Source organism: Mauremys mutica, chromosome 3 (assembly GCF_020497125.1).
Source record: "Mauremys mutica isolate MM-2020 ecotype Southern chromosome 3, ASM2049712v1, whole genome shotgun sequence".
In the NCBI taxonomy this organism is placed as follows: domain Eukaryota; kingdom Metazoa; phylum Chordata; order Testudines; family Geoemydidae; genus Mauremys; species Mauremys mutica.
Window position 1 is genome coordinate 16,358,204 of NC_059074.1, and position 26,595 is coordinate 16,384,798.

The window sequence follows — 26,595 nt, forward strand, 5'->3', positions numbered from 1 at the left end:
AAGCACCAGCCATAGAAGCTAATGCCAAGAATATATGATGGCCAGTGATGCACAGCTTTGGTTATTCATGAGATATTAGGCTATTTAAAAAAAAATCACACTATTCAAATAGTACTCTGCATGCCCACTCTGCCCTGTGGGTATAGAATAACATCCTGTCTGGTGACACAGATAGTCTACTCCTGAATTTCAAACCTCCACCTATAAATTAGTTGCTTTTTGGAAAAACAAAGTTGCTTCACTATAATTGGGTGCAAGCTGCCTTTTCCTTCTTTACAATGTATTTCATTACATTCTCTGCTTCTAGGGGCTATCTGCAGGGTTTTAGCTGAATATCACCTAACCTATTATTAAAGACTGTGCACCACTCTGGAATGTAACTTCTGTGCTAAATTGTTACATAATATTAAACTAATAGTTGTGGGTGGCAAATCATAGAATCATAGAATTCAAGATCAGAAGGGACCATTATGATCATCTAGTCTGACCTCCTGCAAGATGCAGGCCACATAAGCCGATCCACCCACTCCTTAAGCAAGCGACCCCTGCCCCATGCTTCGGAGGAAGGCGAAAAACCTCCAGGGCCACTGCCAATCTACCCTGGAGGAAAATTCCTTCCCGACCCCAAATATGGCGGTCAGCTGAACCCCGAGCATGCGGGCAAGACTCTCCAGCCATACCCTCTGGAAAAAGGCTAACAATATCCTATCATTGACCCATTGTACTAATTACCAGTGTGGCACTTAATTGACCTATTGACTAAGCCCGTTATCCTATCATACCATCTCCTCCATAAACTTATCTAGCTTAATCTTAAAGTCATGGAGGTCCTTCGCCCCCACTGTTTCCTTTGGTAGGCTGTTCCAGAATTGCACTCCTCTGATGGTTAGAAATCTTCGTCTAATTTCAAGCCTAAATTTCCTGACTGACAATTTATATCCTGAGATTATATACAGAGATTCATTAAAAAATGTATCTACAGCTATCATGAATAAAATATATATGTAATACCATATAGGCCTACATATAAAAGCACCAGGCACACCTATGGCATTATTAAAATAATAATTTAGCTTACTTTTCTTAATTTTATCCCATTACTCCTAGTTATAATTTCTTGGGATCCCCTAAACAAACCTCCTTCCTTGATGCTGGCAATTTTCAGATACTTGTAGATGGCTATCTTATGTAGAAGCATATTGCATGTGGTTATCCTTTCTATTTGTTTTAATTTTTCCTTATAAGCGATTTCCTCTAACCCCTTTATCATTTTGAATATTCTTTTCTCATATCCCTTGAAGTCGTAAACTTCTTTCTGGATATCAGGTATTCAGATCTGAACACAGCATTACTTCTGAGTTTTACTGACTCAGACGTTTATGTGAGATGCACTCGCTTCTAAATTGTGAGACATTATGAAGTAGGCAGGGATATAGGCCACACACAGTAGCCAGTCATAAGGAGATGCTCCTAATTTATGACATCAGACACACCTGGCAGCTTTGAAGCTTACATCAGCTGAAAATTTAAATAAATAATTTGTTTGGGGCTGCTTTGAATAATGGATTTTCAATTTGTGTAGAAAATCTGATGGGAAAACCTCACAATCTATCAGCATTTTACTGGAAGCTCAATTCTATTACATTTCAGTGGAGGCTCAAAATAGTTTAAAGAAAGCAATCTGCTCTTTCTCCAACCCTAAATGTATCACTTGAGATTTGAACTTACAATAGGAGCAGTATCTGACATGTAACTAATTTTAGAATACAAAATGCTCCTCAACACATTGCAATACCTATAATTTAAAATAACAGTAAACCTAAATTTTGCAAAAACAGAAAATTTGAGTGCTAACAAAAAGCATAATTTATAATTGAAAGAAAATAATATTTAAAATAAAAAACTTTTTTGTCCTTCCAAAAAGAGACAGAAATTACTAAGTTTTATTTCCCAAGAGAATTATGCCACTTTTGTAAAGAAAATTACAGTCACCACAAATTGCTCTCAACAATTTCAAGGCTTCTTCATTTGACCACTTGAAAATCAAAGTTCTTTAAGATTATAAATATAACTTTTTATAACTCTGTTATTACGTACTGTGAATGGGGAAAGGGGGCCAATCTTGTGGCCGTAGCGCCGAATGGCCTCTCTGATGTGGCAGGGCTGGATGGCATCGCTTTGAGCCTCTATACCACAAGCTGCAGTGCTCTGCAACAGAAAAACACATAAATTGTTGCTAAATCAAAAACACACAACAGACCTGCAGTGCATAAAATATGAAAATAAACCTTTATAAAATGGACTGGTTTTTTTCCTGAGGATACACATTATTGTTGCCACACACTACATCTTAAAAATCTATTAACAAATCAAAGAGGACTTTTACATGACCTCTGTTTAACAGACTCAGAGAACAATATATTTGTCCTCTTAAATCTTTTACCCGGTGCTGATGTATGTAGCAATGGAAAAGAGTAGCAAATGCTCAAATTCAAATGAAAGGATCATGTAAGTCATGCTGCAATAACCACAGAAAGCTATTTCTGAAACATTTCAAGCTTTCCTTATAATATTAAGGGGCAGCAAAAAAATTCTGGTAAGTATTTCAAAGCAGACACCAAGATCACAATCGTCTGATGTCAAATTTAAATTTGAAAATGAAACCTGTAACATAATTATAAAGTCACAAAGATAAAGAAATATCTTAATAGATTCAAACTGGAAATTTTTCAGATTTTAAATAGATTTTTGAACTAAGGATCCTGTGCAAGAAATAGCAGATTCATGCATGCTGGTCCATGGCTGCTGCAAAGGTCTTCTTGGCTATGCAGGAGCAGAAGCTGTATTGTATTTTTAGTAGGCAAACTGTAATGTTGGTGTAGGCCTCTCTGGCTACCCAAGACAGCTGCTTGCGAAAATTCACAGATTTTAACCAAGTGACTGCCACGTGATAAGATCAGGGGAATGCCACTGGTGAATCCATTAAGCATGACCAACATACAATGGACACCGCATATACAAGATGTACACAAACATATACCATGGGCCAAAATTTTCAGACTTGGATGTCTAAAGCTAAGTATCTAAATAAAGTGACTGATTTTCAGAAGTGCTGACCACCAACAGGTCCCAGTTGGTTTCAATGAATGGAAACCACATGCTACATAATGTGTTGGTGGGTCCTTTCTAAATGACATTCATAAAGGGAATGTGAAACCCACAGCTTTGTGTTGGTCTGGGCCCTGATGTAGTATGAATAGCATTCTTCGCTAAACAGCTGGTCTATCACAACACCTTAGCTATGCCTAGTAGACTCCTGTCAAAACTGGATATGTTGTTTCAGTAAATTGTACAGTAGTTTATAAATATCACATTTTTTTAAAATGACATTGAAGTAAGGTTATGAGCTTATATTAAACAAAATTGTACCTAAAATTGCATCCTTAGTTAATATTTTGTGCCTGTGAACTGCAGTGCAAATCACTCATATGAACCCCACCAACCCAATGTAAAAAGGAAGGGGGAAAAGTAACATTCAGAACTCCTAATCCAAATATTTTTACAGATCATCAATAAGTTCCTCACTGGTATGGTATGTAACAAAGCCAATGCTGACAGTTAATTTATTAGTGAGGGAAAGTTGAACTATATGGGGAGTGTCTATCCCTCTTATGATTCTATGAGAAGCATATACATACCTTGTTTATTGTTTGATAATGTCAATGTAACAATTACTAGTGGAATGTGCATGTTTGTTGGCAAGAAAATAACGTACATGAAAGCAACACTAGTGCTTCAATTCATACTGTTGACCTTGAGTTATAGTAACATATTTTTTCCCAAGATTTCCCAAAATATCTGAAAAATACAGCAAATGATACATAACCTCTTTGTTTATTCAGTTTTCCCCACTTCGGTTTTGATATGATCATCCCTCCCACTTAGAACACCTGGGATTACAGTGAAAACTAGGAATGGTAATACCGACATTGGATATCTTGAATGTGAGATAAAAGATACCCATATTTCATTCAAAGCATGTAAGCTGAACTTACTGAGATAAAAATAAGGATACTGAAGGTCTTAAGCCTTTTCAGCAATTCTGATCTTTAAACTGTGTGCCATATTTTACAATTCAGTTTTCAAAACCAAGATTTCAAGCCCAAGAAAAAGATCAAGATCTTCAGCAGATATTTTGAGTGCCTGTCTACGACAGCCTCATCCACACCAACCTTTTTTCTTTTTCTTTGTTTGACTTTGGTGGAGTCTTGTCCAATGCCCCCATTCCCCAGGGCTCCGGACAGGGTTTTCCCAAGGTGTTGTGGTCCTGCTGATGCTGGGGGAGTGGGCGTAGGAGGTGGTGTGTTTTCGGGGGAGTCAAGATTACTCTTCATATTTGTGGTCTGGCCTAAGAGATGTGGCTATCAAAACAAAAAGTCAAGCAGTTATTGTAAAATGAGATTTTGAAAAACTGTTTCATTGGTTTCCTGGACTTACTGTAACAGGAAGTATAATACAACATTTGGGAAGTTACTGTGATTGCTGATCCAGGTAATTACAGCAACTATTGTATCCGCTATTGCTGATATGTATGCATATTAATTTCTAATGCTGGAATAAAGGTCCACATACAAGAAGTAGTCCAGGGCTGATAGTGGAAATTTCTATACAAGCAGAAAAAAATTTCATTTTTAAATGTAAAGCTGTCGTCAATAATTTTTAATAGTCTTTAATATGTACATTTAAAAGGTTTTTTTTTAATAGTTATAAACATACAGTGATTTTGCCCATCCCAGAATCAGCACATCAACAGCTGTCAGATACAAATATGGACTACAAGGAACTCAACGATTCCAAAAAAATGCATGCACTAATAAAATAGGTACCACCCTACCTATGATATTTATTTCTACTCTTATGAAATGATGGCTATACTGACAATATTAAATAAAAACAAGTATTTACCTCAGCAGAACTGGGATACTGTATAAAAGTAGCAGATATTGCATGACTGAATGGATCACCTGCTTTGGGAGCCATATCCTGTTTGACCAAAAGAGCCAAGTCCACCAACTAGAAGAGCAACAAAAGCAACAATTAAAGACCAGATTCACTGAGATGGAATGAACTTGTTATGAACTGGTGACAGGTTTCAGAGTGGTAGTCGTGTTAGTCTGTATCAGCAAAAACAACGAAGAGTACTTGTGGCACCTTAGAGACTAACAATTTCATTTGGTATAAGCTTTCATGGGCTAAAATCCACTTCATCAGTCCATGCATCTGCTGAAGTGAGTTTTAGCCCACAAAAGCTTATACCCAAATAAATTTCTTAGTCTCTAAGGTGCCACAAGTACTCCTTGTTGTTTTTTTTATGAACTGCATCTCAAAAGTGAAGGAAGACACTATATGTGTAGACACAAATGATCCTAATTCTAATCCGAATTAGACAAATTCAGCCTTGAAATAAGATGCAATTTCCGAGCAGTAATTAAATGCTGGAACAAGAGGGATTCATCATTGATTGAAGTCTCTAAAGCGAGATTAGATATCTTTCTAAAACAAAAGCTTTAATCAGCCTGTAGGAGATATTCTGAAGCCCGTGTGCATGAGGTGTCAGTCCCTTCTGGCCTTGGAGTCTGTGAATGTATGAATTCCCCTATTTATTTCGTTCCTTCATGGGCTATGGAAAAAACAGGAAATTCTGTATTTCTCCCCATATGCTCAAAACTACCCAGATACTTACCCAACTCTGCTTGCACCTCAGTCTGCAGCAGTCAGGAGGGATTTTTTTCCCCTTTAAGTACAATTGGACAGATGTATTCTGTGTTTTTTCCCCTCCACCTTCCTCTGAAGCATCAGGGTGTGACCAGAGCTAGAGATGAGACACCAGATGGGGTGGACCAGTGCTCTGAGGTAGCAGAGAGAATCCTCTCTCTCAGATGCCTGGCTGGTGAGTCTTGTTCACATGCTCAGGGTCATACTGATCACCAGATCTGGAGTTGGGAAGGAATTTTACTTCAGGTCAGATTGACAGGGATTGTGAGGTTTTTTTTCACCTCCCTCTGCAGTATGAAGCATGGATCACCACTAGGATCATTAGACATATCACTCCAGATCAATTTCCTGACATTGCAGGGGCCTCAACTCTCCTGTTCTCTGCATGTGGCATACAATAGTTTAGCCTTCTGAAAAGTGAAATGCTTTGGTCTATCCCAAGTTATTTGGCTCAATACAGGGGTAACTGGATAAAATGTAATGGTCTGTGTTATACAGGAGGCCAGACTAGATGATCTAATGGCCCTTTCTGGCCTGAAACTCTATGAAACTATAAATGCCCCTTTAATAGAGTTTGAACTGCAATGAGTTACTTTAACTTAAAGAACTGGAAGTGACCTATCTGTAACAGGAAGCTCTTCGAGATGTGTGGTCCCTATCTGTATTCCACAAGTAAGGGGACTGTTGCCCCCTTACTAACATTCAGTGGGGGTGTTTTTGTTGGCTAGCTCCCAGCACTAAAAGGGGAAGGGTCGATGGGAAATCAGGAGCCTGAGACTGACAGTCCCCAGGAACAATGGGGAGAGACCAATGCTCCAGATCAGCCTGATTGACAGGGCGGGCAGGCTAATCAGGGAGTCAGGAGGCCAGGGGGGTCCCATCCTCCGTGTGAGCTGGAATCGCCCAAGTCAGACAGAGTGGGGCCGAGCTAAGGAGAGAGCAGGGGCCCAAGCTGAGCTGCTGGAAGCAGAGCTGTAGCAACCAGAGCCAGAGGGGCCAGACAAGCAGCCCAGGAAGCAGGTCAGAGCTGGGAGCAGAGTCATAGAAGCAGCCTGCAGAGCAGACCTGTCCTGGGAGCAGAGCTGTAGCAACCAGAGCCAGAGGGGCCAGACAAGCAGCCCAGGGAGCTGAAGGCAGAGCAGCAGCAGCGCTGAGGCAGTGTGGAGCTGGAGCTGGGGCTGGAGCAGTCCGGAGCCGGGTGTGGTGAGCAGCTGGGAAGAGCGATGGGGACCCTGGGCAGTGGGCCCAGCACAGGGAGACGCCACAAACAAGAGGCTCTGCAGGCCAGACTTGGGGGGGATCGTAACCCTGACAGGGCGGGGGTGATGCTGGAAATAAGGCTCCTGCCACCTAGAGCCTGAGAGCGTGTGGCAACCACCAGAGCAACTGTCCAACCTGCAGCGTCCCTGCAGCACAGCCAGGGCCTGAGAAGGAGGCTTGGGACCTACAAGGAACAGACTGTGAACTGCCCTGATGTCCAGAGACATTGTTTGTGATGTTCCCTGCCACAGAGCGGGGTGATGTGTTTTCCTTTAATCTTTCCCATTTTTCCTTATTCTTTTTTTAAATTAATTGAGCCCCCCAGGAATCCTGGGCCCAGCCTTGTTGGGGTTACGAGGACTCTGCCAGACAGGAGAGTGCAAGGGGAGTCCTCAAGGGCAGGGAGGCCTCTGGGTAAAGGAATTGGGAGTGAGGACTCGCATCCTTTCTATAGCCCACTTCACCGGGGTAGTGCAGAAGCCAGGAAAGTTCCCCACAATAGCGGGACCATTCCCCAGCTTACAGACACATGGATACACATGTGCACCATGCAACTGAATCCACAGATTATGAACAAGAGCTGTCCATTGGCCTGCAAACACACAGTTGCTCTCCTCATGCTCCAGACCAAAGGCATAAGTAGTAGTGCTGGCTGCTGCCTCTCTCACCATGAATCCAACAGGATCTGAAGCAGGGTGGATAGAGGGCAGATAGTGGAATACAGATAGGTACATCTCAAAGAACGTACAGTTACAAGTAAGTAAACTCCATTTCTTCATGTGCTGGTCCCTATATGTATTCCATATGTGGGTGACTGACAAGCAGTATTCAGACCAGAGGTTGGTGGAAGGATGCCAACAGTAAAGATGCTTGAAGAACTGTAGTCCCCACAGCTGCATCTGCAGCAAAGGATTGAACTAATAATGTGTAATGTTTTGTGAACATGTGACTGGGACTCTGGGTAGCTCTCATGGAGTGTCCTTACCCCATCGGGAGGAGGGAAATGCGCTAATTGGTAGTATGTGATGATGCAACCAAAATCAATTTATTGATCTTCTGAGGAGATATTTCTTGTCCTCATGACCTTTCTGCTGTAGTGAGCAATAGTCTTGGTGATTTTCTGATTGGTTTGGTCCTTGACAGGTAGAATTCCAGGGCACATCTGACATCCAGGGAACAAAATCTTTTCTTGTCAATGGAATCATTGTGTTTTGTGAAGGAAATGGAAAAGTGGATAGGTTGGTTGATATGGAATTCAGAAATTACTTTAGGGAGCAATTTAGGATGAAGATGAAGAGAGACCTTCTCCTCGTGGAAAGGGCATATGGTGGATCAGTCACGAGTGCTCCCATTGTGCTCATTCTTCTGGACAAAGTAATAGCAACTAAAAACGTGACCTTCATGGAAAGGTGGGACATAAAGCATCTGGCCAAAAGTTAAAATAGTGATCTGGTGAGTACTGACAGGACGAGATTGAGATCCCATTGAGGTGTAGGCTTGACAACTAGTGGAAATGTCCTGGTTGTATCTAGCTAGTTGCAGATAGCTACCCCAATTTGTGTTTGCAAATTTGTTCTGAGGTGGTTCCTGTAACTTTGAGTCCAGGAACTACAATTCCAGGATGCACAGGAGGAGGAGAGAGACAAGAAAGAGGAAAGAAAGAATGTGAGCTCTTTGAAAGAGTGAATGGAATAAATCTTACCTTTGCTGTTATCAAGCTTCCTGAGTCTTTCTCAAAGGGGTACAGGTACAAAAGTCCTGATTAGGCCCTTCAGGAATCTGTTGGGTGAGTAAAAATGGAATGCTCATCTACTGGAGGAAGGACTGCACTGATTACTGCAAGATGGACCCAACAATGAGCTAAGGAAAAGACCCAAGTTCTTCAATGACAGTAGATAATCTAAAATGACTGGCATATCCACAGAGTCTGAGGAAGACTGATTGCGCTATGCCCAGGTGTAGAAACATCTCCATTTAGATAGATAGTAGTTCCTAGCTGAATCTTTAATACTCTGAGTAAGAATGGCTTGGCAGCATCTGAACAGGAGTATGTTCTGAAGCCCATCCACAAACCAGTCTGTGAGGTGAAGTGGGTCTGTGTGGGAGTGTCTGATTTTGCAGTCTTCCTGAGTTAGAAGATCAGGCAAGGGATGGATCCTGATCGGAGGACATGTTGACATTCTCAGAAGTTCAGGGAACCAAGTGTCTGGACTAGTTGGGTGTTACGAGAATGACTCTGGCCCTGTCATGACAGATCTTTCTCAAGACTTGTGGTAGCAGAGAAATGGGCACAAAGGCATATCTGAGTTGGTCTGACCATGATAACAGGAAAGCATTGTCCTGGGCATCATGGCCCATACCTGCAATACAAGGGAAGTTTCCTGTTCATCTGGGACATGAAGAGATCCCATTGAGGTGTTCCGCCTGAATGAATTTCTCAGAGCTGTATATTTCCCATTCATGGTCTGCAGAGAAATACCTGGTAGGTCCGTGGCTTGGATAGTGATGCAGTTTCTGAACATTCCAATGCCTGACTGCTTCCAGGAAGAGGGGCAGGGGTCTTCCTCAACCCCACAATGATACTATCCAACATTATTTGGATATGGAGCGAATACATGATGAACCACTCTCAGTTCCAGCAGGCTGATGTGCAGTTTGGTGTAAATGCCCTGTACAGTGTGGTCATTCAGGTGAGTGTCCCATCCCAGAAGGGATGTATCTGTTATGATGGTGGCACTGAGGCTGGCAGCGATGAAGGGGACTCCCACTTGCATTTGTTCCAGGTTCATGTGAGAGAGGCAATGACCTTGGTGGGAACAGTGACACTGGTGTTCACGTGGTCCTTGTCTGGTAAGTAGAGAGACCAGAGACAGGCCTATAGGTAGTGCAGAAAAAATCTGGTGAATGGTATTACATAAGCACATGAGACCATGTGGCCTAGTAGGGAAAGGCATACTTTGACTGTAGTTTTTTTGTTTGCAAGTAACGTGCTATCAGATTGCTCATTGATTAAAATCTTTCTGAAGGGAGTAAAGATCCTTCTGAAATTGGAGTCCAGTGTCACTCCGATGTTTATTGTCCTTGTGGACTTTTCTTTGTTCATGCAGAAACACCAGTATTGCTAGAAGATGAAGCAGGAACAAAGTTGCTAACCTGACCTCATGGTGGGAGTGATCTGTTAGGTGCCAGTCAACCAAGAATGGGAAGGCTGTGCAGCATTACATCTAATTTGGGGTGCCACCACAAACAAACCTTTGTGAATACTCTGGGTGCTGTTGCTAGTACAAGGGAAGGACACTATATGAAACTAGGTGTCCTGTATATTGAGAGCCATGAACCACATTCCCTCCTGTACAAAGGGGATTACTGATGCTAGTATAGCCATCCTGAATTCTGACTTTTGAATAAAGATGTTCAGTTGTCAAAGATCTGGAATGGGTCTCCACCCCTCATCTCTTTTGGGGACTAACAAATATGGGGAATAGAACCCTCTCCCTTCGTACTGAGATTGCACTTGTTCTACTGGCCACTGTTGGAGAAGAGAATCTGCCTCCTGGCAAAGAATCTCCTTGTGAGAGTGGTCCTTGAAGAAGAACCAGGAATGGGGTTTGTGGGAGGAAAGGGAGATAAATTTGATGGAGTAATCATAGCGGATGATTTCTAGAACCCACTTGTCTGTCATGAGAAAGTCCAAATTGTGAGCAAAAAGTAAGAGAAGGCCCCCAAAGATTTGGGGGGGGGCAAGGGACAGAATAGAAGTGGTTGGCATCCATAAAGGTAGGTAATTCTCAACTGAGGCATCAAAAGTAGCCCTGAGTGGGTGGGTACCAGGCAATGGGTGGAGATTGTGGATGTAGAGGGAGCTGAAAATTAAGGTCTCTAAACTCTCTGTTGCTTGCATGGAGGCTCAGCTGAATGCTGATGGTAGAATGTTTGTGGAGGGGGTGGTCTCAGCCTATACACTTGCCTGGCATGTTTTCTCTTCAGGGCCAAAATGCAAATTCCCAGGGAGCAGAGGGTCAATCTAGAATCTTGAAATGAGTGTAGAGACTCATCAGTTTTCTTGTCAAATGGTAAGTCCTCTATGATGTTCCGCACCTCTGCATGGAACCACGAAGAGTGAAGCCAAAACTCACACCTCATAAACAGAATAGTGGCTAGCCCTCTAGATGCCATGTAGGAATGTTTTTGCCCCTAGTCTGCCTTCCTCAAGGAAGGCTTGATTTTGGGCTCTGTCCTCATGGGGAAATTTGTCCTTAAAGTCTGCCAGTGTAGAGCAGTTGTTAAAATCATATTTCACTTACAAAGCCCGATAGTTAAGGCTACGATTATGTTACGGAGGTTGCGGAAGTCATAGAATCCATGAGTCGGGTGCACCTCTCAGCTCTTTTACTTGTGGGGGTGCAGAAGGGACCCTATGGCTGGCTCCATGATGGCCTCATTTCCCAGGAGTGCCACTTTGCTTGCAGACTGTCAAGGAGCCAGTGTTGGGAATCCTGGATCTCCTCCATAGGGATCTGAAGGTCATTTGCTTTCCTCTACAGTCGTTCCTGGTACTGCTTATGGTTGTCTGGCAGAGATGGTGAAGACAGAATAATTGCTTTGTGCAGAAACGAGGACGAGATTCCTGTCAGTACCTGCAGATGTGGCTCAATTTCAGCCTCTGGGAGATGCTGTATGGGAGAGGTGCATAGGACTCATGCACAGATACTGGATGCCTGTCATATGGGTCCCATGAACCCTAGGAAGGCCAAAAGGAGGGGTTAATCAGTTGAGAGGAACCTTATGGCATTGGGTAGCAGCGGTTCTTGGAAAAGTCAAAACTGGGAGGAGGGCATCCAGTTCTCCTCAACTCCCTGTCAGGACTCATCTCTCTGCAAGGAGATGAATGGCTGGCCAGCGCATCTGACTCATCCAAGTCAGAGACCTGATCTGGCTCTACTGATGGGGTCATCGGTATGGAAGGTGAACACTCCTGAGTCAGGGCTGGATCAGGGAGGATTCTTGAGTTACTGAAGTAGATTCGTCCTCCGGTGTGGCAATATCTCTCAGGGGACGGGTCTGAGAGGAGAGGGGATGAGACATGAGTGTCCACATGTCCCAGGGTTCAGGGTGTATGGGCGGTCAGGACTGATGATTCTGACACATCCCAAGAGGGTGCAGGTGGCTGATCCTTAGAAGAATGGGCTGGGATTGCCATAGAGTCAGGTCCTGCACGCTTAGATGAGCCAATGGATGCCAGTCTTTATGTTTAGGAGTCAGAGCCACCAAGATAATCTATGGACCCTTTTTCTTCTGTGTTTTAACGGCCTGCCTGGGGCCTTCAGCAGTTCTGAGCCATTAGGATGTGTGTGTGAAGGTTTGCCCAACTTGGATGGGGTTAGGGAGGGATCTCTTCTCTCAGGAACAGACCTGAATGGGGATCTGTCCTTGCATCCATGAGAGTGCCTCTTACTCTTATAGAAGCCCTGAATGATGAGTCCTTGTGTTTAGCAGCTTTAGGCTCTGCTCCCAAGTTCATGCTTGGAGAGCAATTGCACATATGTGGGCCAACAGACACTGCTTTTCATGAACCTCTGGACTCGGGCACGTGTGGAATACACATCGGAACCAGCACTCAAAGAATCACCTCTCTCATCACCTTTTATAAATTTACTGAGTAATTTGTCTACCTAAAGCGGCTTGGCCCCTACCTGTTATTTACAGTTGGGATGACTGAACCCAAGTGAATTGGTAGAACTCACATAGAAAAGTGAGTGGTTTCAGTGGCCTCCTAGCTGCCGATCTTTTGCTATAACCGTTAGCCAAAAGTGCCACTTACACACCAGAGCAATGAGCACGGTACAGTACAAAAGCTCAGATACAGCAGATTACATGAAAGTTAGAAAGGAATACAGAGATAGTCCCTTAAAAGGTCAAATACACTTTGAAGAAATGTTAACACACGGCCTGAAGTGTCTGCTGAGATTAGTTGAAAGATGTTTAAGATTACTAGTTACATTTGTTCTGCTGTATCAGAATAAGTATAGCACATTCCCTTACCTGTGCCACAGTCTCATATGCTAAATATGCCAAAATCTCCATAGCAACTGCATTTGGTTTTATTTCCATGCTGCTGCAGTCCAGCCAATCACGAAACTTGGAAGCTTTCTTGGCTGTCAGTTCAAAACAAAGTGAACAGAAGTTAATGTTAACAATAGATCTACACTCTTATTTGCTTAATTCTACATCTGACAGGGTAAAAGTCAAACAGTAAAACTGAACTTGATGTGAAGGGCAAGAAGGAGGGATTCAAAGAGGAGGTTAGAATGAGACAGAGAGATTAATGGGTAAAGATGCTAATTTCACAGGCAGCATTTTGGGTAGCCTATAAGGGAAGGCTATGACCATCATGAAGGAAAGAAGAAGAAAAAGATGCAGTAATCAAGGCAGGAGATTACAGTATGGACAAACATTTAACTGTGAGGACAGACAGGAAGGGTTGGAGTTACAATATATTATGGTAGAAGAAAAAACAGGCTTGTGTCACCCCTTGGATAAATGGTGATAAAGATAGGAGGAATCCAAGATGGCTCTGAGGCTGCAAACCTGAGTGAGGAGGATAAGGATGTTATCAACAGCAATGATGAAAGGTGGAAGTGATTTAGAAGGAAAATTAAGGAGCTCAGTTTTAACTATGTTAGGGTCTTGGAGGATGACAAGCTATCCAGCATGATTTGCTGGGTATGTCTGAAATGCGGTATTAGGCAGAGGGAAATAAAAAGTGCAGCCATGTAGATCTGTAAATCATCAACACAGAAATAGTGCTTTGATCTCACACACTCTCAGGATACCTCAGGAATAAGGCAGAGGAAAAAAAAAGAGATGGGCAGAGACAGCCATGGGGGCTTGCACAAAGAAGGGAGGAGGTGGGAAGGCCAAAGTGACACTGACGGAATGGCAGGAAAATTAAGAGGAGAACCAGGAAAGGCCAAAGGGAGGATAAAATGTTGTTAAGGAGAGAGTGAACAATGGTATTAATGACTAGAGAAAGATGAAAGAAACTTGGCCAGGAGGAAGTCCTTAGTGCTTTTGGTGAGAGCTGTTTGTGAAGAGGGCAGAAATCAACTGGAGGGAATCTGGGGTGGGTGAGTAATTTGATATAGAGTTGTAAACAGCCTCTTCAGTCAGCCTGGAGGTAAAGGGGAGAAGAGAGATGGGGTGTTGGTTGGAAAGGCAGCTGTAATCGTCATATTTTAGGGCAGGGAAACAATAATATACTGGTTGGCTGAGGAAAAGAAGCCGAAGTAGGAGAATTTGAGGATGAGTAAAAGAGAGGTGGCAGGATCAGAAGCACTGGCTCGAATACTTACACATGTCGTCTTAGACTGTTTGGTATTTGGGGCAGGGAGCTTTTCTTCCACCAGTTTTTAAAATGCCATACAGATTTATGGTGTTATATAACTAAGTAATTATAATACTACTGTAATATTGGGTGACTCTTCAGGAGCTAATACATGGCTTTATCTTACAGTAATATGGGTTTATTATTTTAAACACACTGCAGTTTTTAAATTCAATTTCTACTACAACTAAGGGAAACATGGAAAATAGTCTTTTGTCTTAATTCTGAATAAAAGGCCGTCTGCCATTTAGCACATTACTGTATTATCTGGTTTGTTTTCGCTAGGTAATGAAATTGTGAGTATGATTCTCCTCACTGGTTTTACACCACTAAAACCCCATTGATATCAACTAACAACTTGATTTATATTAAATGTGAGGAGAAAATGAGGCCATGCTTATGCAAAAATGTAGCAAAATTATCCATCAGATCATTAAAAAAAATAATCACGCTCTCCATTTCTTCAACATTCAATGTTATTTTGTAAACTGAATATTTATATTTGTGCTCAGCAGGGCCGGCTTTATGACCCACGGGGCCCAACTGGAATACTCGGCGGGGGTCCGCAGCTTCGGCGGCATTTTGGCGGTGGGGGTCCACTCCGGGGGTTGCGTGGCAGTGAAGGACCACCCCTCCGCTGCCGAAATGCCGAAGACCCCCAGAGTGGGGCCCCCTTAGGCACGGGGCCCTCTTCAGCATGGGGCCTGATTCCGGGGAATAGGTGGAATCGGCATAAAGCCAGCCCTGGTGCTGAGTTATGATTATAATTTTTAGGTTTAAAAATGGCATTATCACAAACCTCTCATTAGCTGAAATCACCCCAATCTGAAGTACCATTTACCTAATGGTTCACGGATGTGTGATGCCAAATTACAACTGAGCTTTCAAAACATAATGAATTAGGAAAAGAATAAATGCTTACAAAACATGTTTTCCTACATTTGCTGACATTTACACAGAGTGCTATTTTGGATGTGTCATTTATTTGCACTTTATGATACATAAATGAATCACTCATGCACCCAATTCAAATGCCTTGTTGTAAAGAACAAGATACACATCTCTCATTTAAAGACACCATTGTGTTCAATTTTGTATTGTAGGGTCATGTGCTATTTTGTCATGCTTTTCACTAGCTCTTTCACCTCACTTTCTCTTTGACCTTTAACCTGAAGTCTTAGTCATCACTTAACCGCTTCTGTAATGATGTTTTGCTACATGATCAAACCCATTAATTTACAACCCATTATAGTTGTGGCCCACAAGCATTTCTAGTAAGCTGGCTTTCAGTGCTAGTAAAGCCCTAATTCTGTCATCATGTTATTAGTGTTGGAATGGCGTGTACTGATGAATTTGGCTAATGTTGAATAAATTCCACAGCAGGAGGTTATGGCTTAAAATAGAAAAGGCTCTTTAGTAAGTTCTTTGTATGGTCTACGGATGCAGAAATAAAAAGGAAAACTTACTACCATTAGTTAATTTTAGATACCTTCAGAAGTAATCACAACCTTGAGGGTGTACTTCATTAATCAGCTGTGTATAACAATACCAAGGTAAGCTGCATACAAACACGGTTGTTTTAACACAGAAACTGGCTAAAAGTTTTATCTATCTATTTATGGATTTTATACTAGCACTCAGCGTCAGAGTATTTGTGTTATATGAAATCTGGGAAATATAAAAATAAATATAAGTCTGCCTGATCTCAATACAGTGTAATAAATTAGCATCACTTAGCAGTTCTGAGGACAGAGAATCTAATATACTCTTTCATGCATTAAATAAATACATTTCCAAAACATGTATCAATTAGGTTCTACATTGTACATAAAGTAACTACAAATCTAAATACTATGCAGGAGTTATGTGATAGTACTTACAAAAGCTTAATTGACGACTTTCACAAAATTCTGCGTACTGGGCTGAGTCCATCATTCGTGTTTGTCTTTCTGCTCTCTGAAAAACAATGGGTAGATTTCAATAATGCACCTTTTTCAAACAAGAACCACATACTGCAAAATAAATGCCACCCACAAAACTCTTGCAGCCATAACTCTGAAGTTAACCCAAAAATTAAATGTTGTTTTAACAGGAATAAGATGCACAAAAACAACACACAATTGGGTTATTTCTCATGGGTAATATTTGCCAACAGTAAGATTCAGAATTTTGATTCCAGAAGTTTGCTTATATATGTTCCTTATGCAGCACAACAGTTAGGGCTCAAGCTTGCAAGGTACTGAGTACTCCCACCCTGATCCAGGAAAACACTTAAATACACATTTAAATTTAAGTCAGTGAGTAGTCCCACTGTGTGCTTAATGTTAAGCACATACTTGTGTTTTCCTGAGTCAAGGTCAAAGGGCTCAGCATCTTGCATAACTGAGGCTATTGCTACACTAGAGAGGTTACAGCAGCCAGTTGCACTGATGCAGTTGCGCCGCTGTAACTTCTCAGTATAGCTACTTTAAGCCAACGGGAAAGAACTCTCCTGTCGACTTAATTAATCCATCTCCAGTGAGCGGCGGTAGCTATGTTGGCAGGAGAAGTTTTCCATTGACACAGCACTCTCCACACCAGTGCTTAGGTCAATGTAACTTATGTCACTTGGGGGGTGGCTTATTCACATGCATGAGTGACACAAGTTATACCAACATAAGTGATAGTGTAGACATAGCCTGAGCCCTAAATCCTTTTGAAATAGACACTAATGAAATTGTAGCGAATGGAAGACTGACACCGCTGTGGGGATGCACCAGGTCAGAAGGGGAGCAATAGAGGTGAGCTCTGCTCCACACCAACTTGGTACATGCAGCAGCATTGGGATGGTGATTGCTGGCATTTTAACCAGTAATGTGTGCCTTCATTTTTATTCTTCAGAAAGCAAAGGCAGCTAGGAGAGGAAGAAAGTGAAAATTAAACAGGATAATTAAATCCCATTTGAGGAAAAAAACATTCTATAGGATAGTTTTAATTGTATTTCATACAGATATAGTTAAATGTAAAATAAATTCTTATGTAATACAGTGCCTCAAAACAGTCAAAGTATTCAAACTGAACACATTTATATATAACATCCCCTCCAAATATCTGCAACTCCATATTTAGGCCAAGATTCAACCAAGCATTTATGTTTATATTTAATTTTAAGCACATGCTTGAGTCCCATTGACTTCAATTGAGCAATGCTTATTTACATTAGCTGAGGATCTCTCTCATATAGTAGACTTTACACCCTCTGTGACAGTCTATACTGTTGTAGTCACCACTTTTACAAGACTATGATAAATTCTGAATAAGTATGCCTTGTGAGGTATCATTTGAAAAGTCATAATCTGCTGAATATCATTATATTGGAATTTGTGTAGCAATACTATATGTGAAGTTTTGAGATTCTACTGTATGATTGTTACTGAAATGTGCTGTAATTCCAGGTAACACCCACAAACCAGTTTTTCAGAGACAAAGACACACTGGCCCCAGCCATGTGTTAAAGAGCTATCACCAGCTTAAGTGGCCATTCTCCAACAGGGGGAAAGGTGTAAACAATACATTTACATTCCATCACAGAGATGGGTCAGACATCACACCCACAAGAGGCTACTTGTCACCAGCACCTCAGCTGGGGGTAAGCCTCTAAAAGGGGAGGGTAGAACAAGAATGAGAAACAGTGGCCTCCAATTTACCTCTCTCCTCCTTCATCTCTGCTTATGACATCAATGCATCTCAAAGAACTGAACTAAGGGAGAGAGGTTCTAGGCTGAAAAGAGACTCAACCTGTGAAATTTACTGCAGCATATGGTGAGACAAAACCTTTTGATTTTAAGTTCACCCAGCTTTTTAAGTTAGGTATTAGCTTGCATTTTATCCTTTTATTTTATTTTGTAACCAATCCTGACTTTTATGCATCATCACTTGTAATCACTTAAAATCTATTTTTCTGTAGTTAATACACTTATTGTTTTATCTTAACCAGTGTATTTGGATTAGGGTGTGTAAGAAACTCCATTTGGGGTAACAAGGCCGGTGCATTATCATTTTCCTTTGATGAAATGACAGACTTCATATGAGCTTATTCTGTTGAAAAGGGTATTGAGCAGTACAAGATGCACATTTCTGTGGAGACGAGGCTGGGTCTTAGAATTTGTGGGTGTCGCTCTGGATGTAGTTCATGAGTGACTGATCAGAGTGCTCATGTAATTTAGCTGGGAGCGAATTTGCATGGTGAAGGCTGTGTGAGCAGGTCAGAAGCGGATGTTCTGACAGCAAAGCTGTGTAAACGGTACCCCAGGCTAGAGATTAAGGGGACACAGCTGTTCAGTGGTCCAAATCATCACACCCTTCATAAACTGGAGGCAGGCAGAGGTGGTTAGACGATACTAAATGATTGTCCTTTTCAGTAGCAGATAGCAGTTCACTCAAATCTCTCAAACAAAAAAAGTATGTTACCTTAATCTTAGAGAAGGGAGTGTCACCTCCTTTCAAACTGTAACTTAACAAATAAAGGAAAACCATTCAAACTAACAAAGGCTAAATGTTGGCACCAATAGTACAATCTTAGGAGTAGCCAATTGCACCACAATCCATAAATTTACACTCACTGCATATAGCCAGAGTTAACATATCAAAATTACAAACTAAGAAGCGATAAATGTGGTATATCTTGACTTTAGTAAGTTTTTTTATATGGTCTTGCATGACCTTCTCATAAACAAATTAGGGAAATATAGTCTACATGGAGCTACGATAAGGTGAGTGCATAACTGGTTGGAAAACTGTTCCCAGAGAATAGTTATCACTGGTTCACAGTCAAGCTAGAAGGGCATAATGAATGGGGTCCTGCAGGGACCAGTCTGGGTCAAGTTCAGTTCAATATCTTAATAAATGATTTAGATAATGGTATAGAGAGTACATTTATGAAGTTTGCAGACAGTATCAAGGTTGGAGGGGTTGAAAGTGCTTTGGAGGATAGGATTAAAATTTAAAATGATCTGGACAATCTGGAGAAATGGTCTGAAGTAAATAGGATGAAATTCACTAAAGACAAATGCAAAGTACTCCACTTAGGAAGGAACAATTAATTGCACACATATAAAATGGGAAATGACTGCCTACGAAGGAGTACTGCGAAAAGGGACCCAGTGGGGTATAGTGAATCACAAGCTAAATATGATTCAATATTGAGAAACAGTTGCAAAAAAAAAAGCAAAACACAATTCAGAGATGTATTAGCAGTAATGTAGTAAGCGAGACACGATAAGTAATTCTTCCTCTCTACTCCACATTGATAAGGCCTCGACTGGAGTACTGTGGGGAGGGATAGCTCAGTGGTTTGAGTATTGGCCTGCTAAACCCAGGGTATTGAGCTTAATCCTGGAGGGGGCCATTTAGGGATCTGGGGCAAAAATCTATCTGGGGATTGGTTCTGCTTTGAGCAGAGAGTTGGACTAGATGACCTCCTGAGGTCACTTCCAACCCTGATATTCTATGATTCTACTGTTTCCAGGTCAGGTGCCACATTTCAGGAAAAATGTGGACAAATTGGAAAAAGTCCACAGGACAGCAACAAAAAAAGATTAAATTTCTAGAAAACATGACCTAGAGGAAAAAAATTAAAAAATGGGTTTGTTTAGTCTGGAGAGGAGAAGACTGAGGGAAGACATGATAATTTTCAAGCACATAAAAGATTGTTACAAAGAGAAGGATGAAAAATTGTTCTTGTTAACCTCTGAGGATAGGACGAGAAGCAATGGGCTTAAATTGCAGCAAGGGAGGTTTAGGTTGGACATTAGGAAAAACTTCCTGTCAGGGAAGTGAAGCACTGGAACAAATTGCCTAGGGAAATTGTGGAATCTCAGTCTTTGGAGGTTTTTTAGAATGGTTTACATCAGCAGTTCTCAAACAGTGGGTCGTGAGTTCATTTTAATGGGGTTGCCAGGGCTGGCATTAGACTCGGTGAGGCCCAGGGCACAAAGCTGAAGCCTGAACTCAGCTCCACCTATGTGGGCTGAACCCAAAGCTTGAGCAATTTAGCTTTGCGGGGCCCCCTGTGGCGTGGGGACCTGGGCAAACGCCGGCTCTGTGCGCCACTTCTTTTTGCAGACACATGCCTATCAGAACTGTCTGAAATGGTTACCGAGCAACTGACTGAGCATGTTGTGGTTGAAGCCAGTTTGAAAAGTTGCTGTAGAAATAATTTTAGCAATGGACCGTTTTCTCAAGAAAATTGGAGGAAAGTGGGGTGATGAAGGGGAGTTGATTGCCACTCGCAGCAAAAGAAGGGTTGACAGCAACGATCCTAAGAGCAGTAAAAATCCAAGAAGCCACAAGTATGATCCAAAACATTTGGAATATGGATTTACATGGACTGATTTTGAGGAGGACTCATGGCCACAGCATTTGGTGTGTAGTGAAGTTCCGGCAAAGTATAGCTTAAGACCTTCAAAAATGCTGTGGCACTTACAGACACGGCACAGTTCTCTTCAAACAAAACCACTTGATTTTTTTCAGGAAAAGCTGAGAGTGCTACAGGGCCAGAAAACAGTACTGAGAACAGCAGCTACAGCAAATGAGAAAACCCTTGAGGAATCTTTTGATGTGTCATATTGGATAACTAAAACTAGGAAACCGCACACTATTGGAGAAAGTTTTTTCTGCCACATGCCAAGAAAATGGTTTTGATTATGTTGGGGCAAGGTGCAGACACTCAACTTGATTAGATTCCCCATCTAACGACAATATTGCCAGGCGTATTCACAATATGGCAAATGACATGACTGAACAAGTGATTGCCAAAATCAAGTGAAGTCCTTTTGTTTCACATTCTATTTGATAAAACAATGGCTGTCTTAGGTGTTGCTCAGATGCTGTCACACACAAAATTTGAGAATGACAAAAAAATCCATGAGGAATTTCTTTTCTGTTGGTCATAACCACAGTGTGCTACAGAAGAACAGCTCTTTGCACTTTTGGATATTTTTGTCTCTGATTCTGGCTTGGAATGGCAGCGCTGTGTAAGAATTTGCAGTGACGGTGCTTGTGCAATGACTGTAAAAAACAGCGGGCTTTCACCTAAGTGCAGGCTGTTGCACCACAAGGATATTAGATTCACTGTATTATACACAGGCAAGCCCTAGTTGCAAAAAATACACCTGTTCTAAAACAAGTTCTCAATGAAGCTGTTTGCACAGTCAACTTCTTCAAGAGTAGCTCAACAAGTGTACGTCTGTGTGGAGTTTTTTGGACATGTTCAACATTAGCCATTAAATTTAATATTGTAGTCTCCTAAATTTTTAGAAAAATATCCAGGTGTTCTCCCCCCTCTTCAATCATTCTGACTTGTAGTGAAGCTTTAGTGTTAATATCTAATGCCTCATATTTATTCTCTTTTGTGAGACCTAACTGCAAGGACAGATGTTGTATTTCATTATTTTATGTTCTCAGTTCCTTTTCTGTGTACCATACATTCCTCTACCTCCTCTGTTCTACTTGCCTGGGTTTACATTCTGTAGCAACTGCTGTTTGAGATGTCAAATTTTTCACTGAACTTTTTCCATTATGGCATCTTTGCCAGAAAGAAAGATTGCAGGCAATGGAAGGATTCTTTTCTACTGTCTCCTCTGAAGACAACAGAGCTTTTGTTACAGATTCTAATTTAACAGAAAACTGTTGGGATGATCATATTTACCTTTGGTCTTCAACATCTTGATAAACAGTAAAGCTTTATACATTATATATTAATTTAGTCCAGGATGGAGAGCTGCAGACTTTGCTACAAAATTTCTTTCCAGTTCTGCTCCTCTTCCTCACCAATGCATAAGCATGATTGTAGCATTATTTCTTATGCTCTAAAGATTTTTTTTTATCTTAACACATGCCCCAGCTCCATACCTCTTCTAGTGACACTGTAACAGTGATCTGTTCTGGAAGCCACCTTGCCACTTAGATGTGGGGTCATACGTTTTGCGGTCAGAAGGGACCATTATGATAATCTGGTCTGAGCTGCGTAACATAGGCCACAAAATTTCACCAAGTGATTCTAGCATCAATCCCATAACTTCTGGTTGAGTGACATCATTTCTTTTAGAAAAACATCTAACCTTCCTTTAAAGATTTCTAGTAATGGAGACTCTGTCACATCCTAATTAATTAATTACCCTATTTAAAAAAAAACACCTTTTATCTAGTCTGAATTAGTCTAGCTTCAGCTCCCTGCTACTGGATCCTGTTATGCCTTGTTTTGCCACAATAACAAGCTGTCTCCTATCAGACATCTTCCTATGTAACCTCTTAACCATTTAAAACAGATTGAGCTTCTTTAGTTTCCTGCTGTAAGGCAGGTTTTTCCAGACCTCAGTTCATAGATATTATATGCTATAGAAGGGACTCCATCTTCTTGAAATATGAGCCTAAACAGCAGTTTGTGTATCCGAAGTACTCCCAAGGACTGCATGTACAATATTTAGGGGGAGATTTTCAAAAGGGCCTAAGGTGTTTCAGTGGCACTCATGCTCCTAAATTGGATCTATGCTCCTAAATCCATTAGACGATTTTGAAAATCTCTTATGTGAAAATAAACAGTAATTTCTTCTGAAAATTTTACATCCCTTAGTGTGAACTAACAGTCATTCTCCATTAGCTTCTGTATACCTAATGGATCAAATGGTTTCAGACTTTATTTACTTTTGTTTGATCTATTTATGGGTGATGCAGGTCAAATCATGTACCAAGGCCATGCACTCTTTCAATACAGGACAGTTATAGGGAATGGACAACCCTCGCAATGTTGTCCAGAGTAAGGATGATAACAAAGAACTGTTATTCAGGTACCAAAAGGTAAATTAGTATCTTCATATGACTAACCATTGACAGCATCCTTGTGTACAGAGGGAAATAATTAGATAAGGGAAAACAGATTTATATGAGAGGTTACAATTGTTGGGGGAAAAGTTCCTGTATCCCCCCCCCACTAACCTCACAAAGAAAAAGGAAATCTAGCATAATCCCATCCCCCTGGGGGTATACAACAGTGACACTAACACACAATCACAGGTCTTATGTCCAACAGCATCTAGCATCCCACAGTTCCTGTAACACACAGCATCGTAACCACAAGCACTGTACCAGCCTCACAAACTAAACCTCAGAGCAGTTACATTAAATTAAATGGGACAGCAATGTCCAACGGTAATCAAACTACAGACAAATTGTTGATACATCACGATCTATGCACTGACTCAGGAATTAACTAAAGAATACAGTGCACCAGAGGGGAAGTCTCTCTCACTGTCTTCCAAGGGACAGGTAGCAAGTAACTCCAACAAAACTAAAGATGTCTTTTTGCTCCAGTATAAAAATTAGGTCTGTCAAGCGACTAAAAAAATTAATTGCGTTAAGTGCACCATTAAACAATAATACAATACCATTTATTTAAATATTTTGGATGTTTTCCACCTTTTCAAATATGCTGATTTGAATTACAACACAGAATACAAATCACTTAATATTTATTTTTGATTAAAAATATTTGCACTGTAAAAAAAAATAAAAGAAATAGTATTTTTCAGTTCATCTAATACAAGTACTGTAGTGCAATCTCTTTACCATGAAAGCTGAAATTACAAATGTAGAATTATGTTAAAAAAAACTTGCACTCAAAAATAAAACAATGTAAAATTTTAGAGCCTGCAAGTCCACTCAGTCCTACTTCTTGTTCAGCCAATCGCTTAGACAAACAAGTTTGTTCAAATTTACAAGAGATAATGCTACCCGCTTCTTGTTTACAATGTCACCTAGAAGTGAGAACAGGTGTTCTCATGGCACTGTTGTAGCCAGCATCGCAAGATATTTACGTGCCAGATGCGCTAAAGATTCATATGTCCCTTCATGCTTCAACCACCATTCCAGAAGACATTTGTCCAAGCTGATGACTGGTTCTGCTTGATAATAATCCAAAGCAGTGAGGACCAACGCATGTTCGTTTTTATTATCTGAGTCAGATGCAACCAGCAGAAGTTTGATTTTCTTTTTTGGTGGTTCGGGTTCTGTAGTTTCCACATCAGAGTGTTGCTCTTTTAAGACTTCTGAAAGCAAGCTCCACACCTCGACCCTCTCAGATTTTGGAAGGCACTTCAGATTCTTAAACCGTGGGTCGAGTGCTGTAGCTATCTTTAGAAATCTCACATCGGTACCTTCTTTGCGTTTTGTGAAATCTGCAGTGAAAGTGTTCTTAAAATGAACATGTGCTGGGTCATCCTCCACGACTGCTATAACAAGAAATATATGGCAGAAGGAGGATAAAACAGAGCAGGGGACATACAATTCTCCCCCAAGCCGTTCAGTCAGAAATTTAACTAATGCTTATTTTTTTAATGAGTATCATCAGCATGGAAGCATGTCCTCTAGAATGGTGGCCAAAGCATGAAGGGACTTACAAATGTTTAGCATATCTGGCACGTAAATACCTTGCAATGCCAGCTACAAAAGTGCCATGCAAATGCCTGTTCTCACTTTCTGGTGACATTGTAAATAAGAAGAGGGCAGCATTATCTCCCTTAAATGTAAACAAACTTGTTTGTCTTAGCGATTCGCTGAAAAAGAAGTAGCATTGTGTGAACTTGCAGGCTCTCAAATTTTACATTGTTTTGTCTTTGAGTGCAGTTAATGTAACAAAAAAAATCTACATATGTAAGTTGCACTTTCACAACAAAGAGATTGCACTACAGGACCTGTATGAGGTGTATTGAAAAATACTATTTCTTTTATTTATCATTTTTACAGTGCAAATATTTGTAAGCAACAATATGCACTTTGATTTCAATTGCAACACAGAATACAATATATATGAAAATGTAGAAAAAATCCAAAATATTTAATAAATTTCAATTGATATTCTATTATTTAACAATGCAATTAAAACTGTGATTAATAGTGATTTTTTTTTAATTAATCACGTGAGTTAACTGCAATTGACAGCCCTAATAAAAATACATTTGCTTCTTAGGGGACTTACCTGAAGAGTGAAAGCTATGAAACCCTAGGGATATGCTAGCTACAATTGCAGGTTGATGCATTTTGTTTCCTCCTGGAAACCAGGTACAACAAATGACACAAGTGACACTTTCCTAATAGTTTATCTGAAGGAAAAAAAACCTTCTTAATACAGTGCCAGTCCCCTTTGCAGTGGGTTATTAGTCATTCTAAGCAGTTAAGAAGCTGAATTATGTGGCATACAGCACAGTTAAAACATTGGTGCATGCTTCCCTTGGAACATGCTGAAGGATGCAGCAGATAGGCGCTGGCACTGTAAATGTATGCTTATCTTACTTTCAGCATGAAGGACTAAAAAGGAAGACCAGAAAAAAAAAGGAGGGGAAAAAAAGGAAAAGGTAAAGCATTACCTGTTGTCTCCCACCATCTAGGATGAAAAATAATTTTATTTTGATTTCATTTGAAAGTTTTCACAGTTGACACATACAGCTTTTTGTGTGTGAAGGCAAAAGGCCAAATGTTAACTTACTTACCGACTATTTAGTGTTTGGAGGAAACGTACCAAGTAGCTGCTACAGTGGAACATCTGAAAATGTACATACCGTGGCTGCCCCCACCCACTCACAATGTTTGGCAACAATCATGAGGAAATTGTTGGCTTCACAAACTACTTGCATATTCATATTGTGCCAAGAATTCCTGTTTCTAAACACCTCTTCATTGTGTAGCTTTCATAGCTTCAAGGGAGCTAGGAGTGTACTCAAGAGAAACAAGCATTGCCCTGCATTGGCTGGAATTGATATGAAGTAAAAGGAGAAAATGGGCATTTAGTTTAAAAGAACAAATGCATCATGGCCTCAGACACTGGTGTCTGGAAACATGTACCATTTGCCAGTAATGTTCTATATGCCTAAGAGAGTGGTTTTCCTTTAGGGTACTAGAACAGTGCAGTGACATCTACTGTACTTGTCAGCTCTCAGATAACAGATCTGAATGGCTCAGCTTTGAATTAAAAAAAATGGCGTTCACTAGAAAAAAAGAGATACTGTAAGGTAGCTCAATAGCATAGAGTTAGCAGAAATATGTTGAAAATACATTTTAAATCCTGTATGTCTTGAAACTGTTAGCTGAGGATTTTCATTATTTAAATTTCAAAGAAAAACATGGACTTGCTCTTCTTAAAACCA

At 40.8% G+C, this 26,595-nt stretch overlaps 1 protein-coding gene across 9 annotated transcripts in view; it reads right to left on the reverse strand.

Moving 5' to 3' along the window:
- SUPT3H (SPT3 homolog, SAGA and STAGA complex component) overlaps window positions 1–26,595 on the reverse strand; it is a 455,041-nt gene that overhangs the window by 66,382 nt on the left and 362,064 nt on the right. For all 9 annotated transcript variants that reach the window (XM_045009237.1, XM_045009238.1, XM_045009239.1 and 6 more), the window contains 5 exons: window positions 16,300–16,375; window positions 13,078–13,190; window positions 4,966–5,073; window positions 4,233–4,421; window positions 2,098–2,208 (listed from right to left, as the gene is read on the reverse strand). In XM_045009237.1, the coding sequence (XP_044865172.1) occupies window positions 2,098–2,208; window positions 4,233–4,421; window positions 4,966–5,073; window positions 13,078–13,190; window positions 16,300–16,375 (597 nt within the window). The remainder of the gene's footprint in view (window positions 1–2,097; window positions 2,209–4,232; window positions 4,422–4,965; window positions 5,074–13,077; window positions 13,191–16,299; window positions 16,376–26,595) is intronic.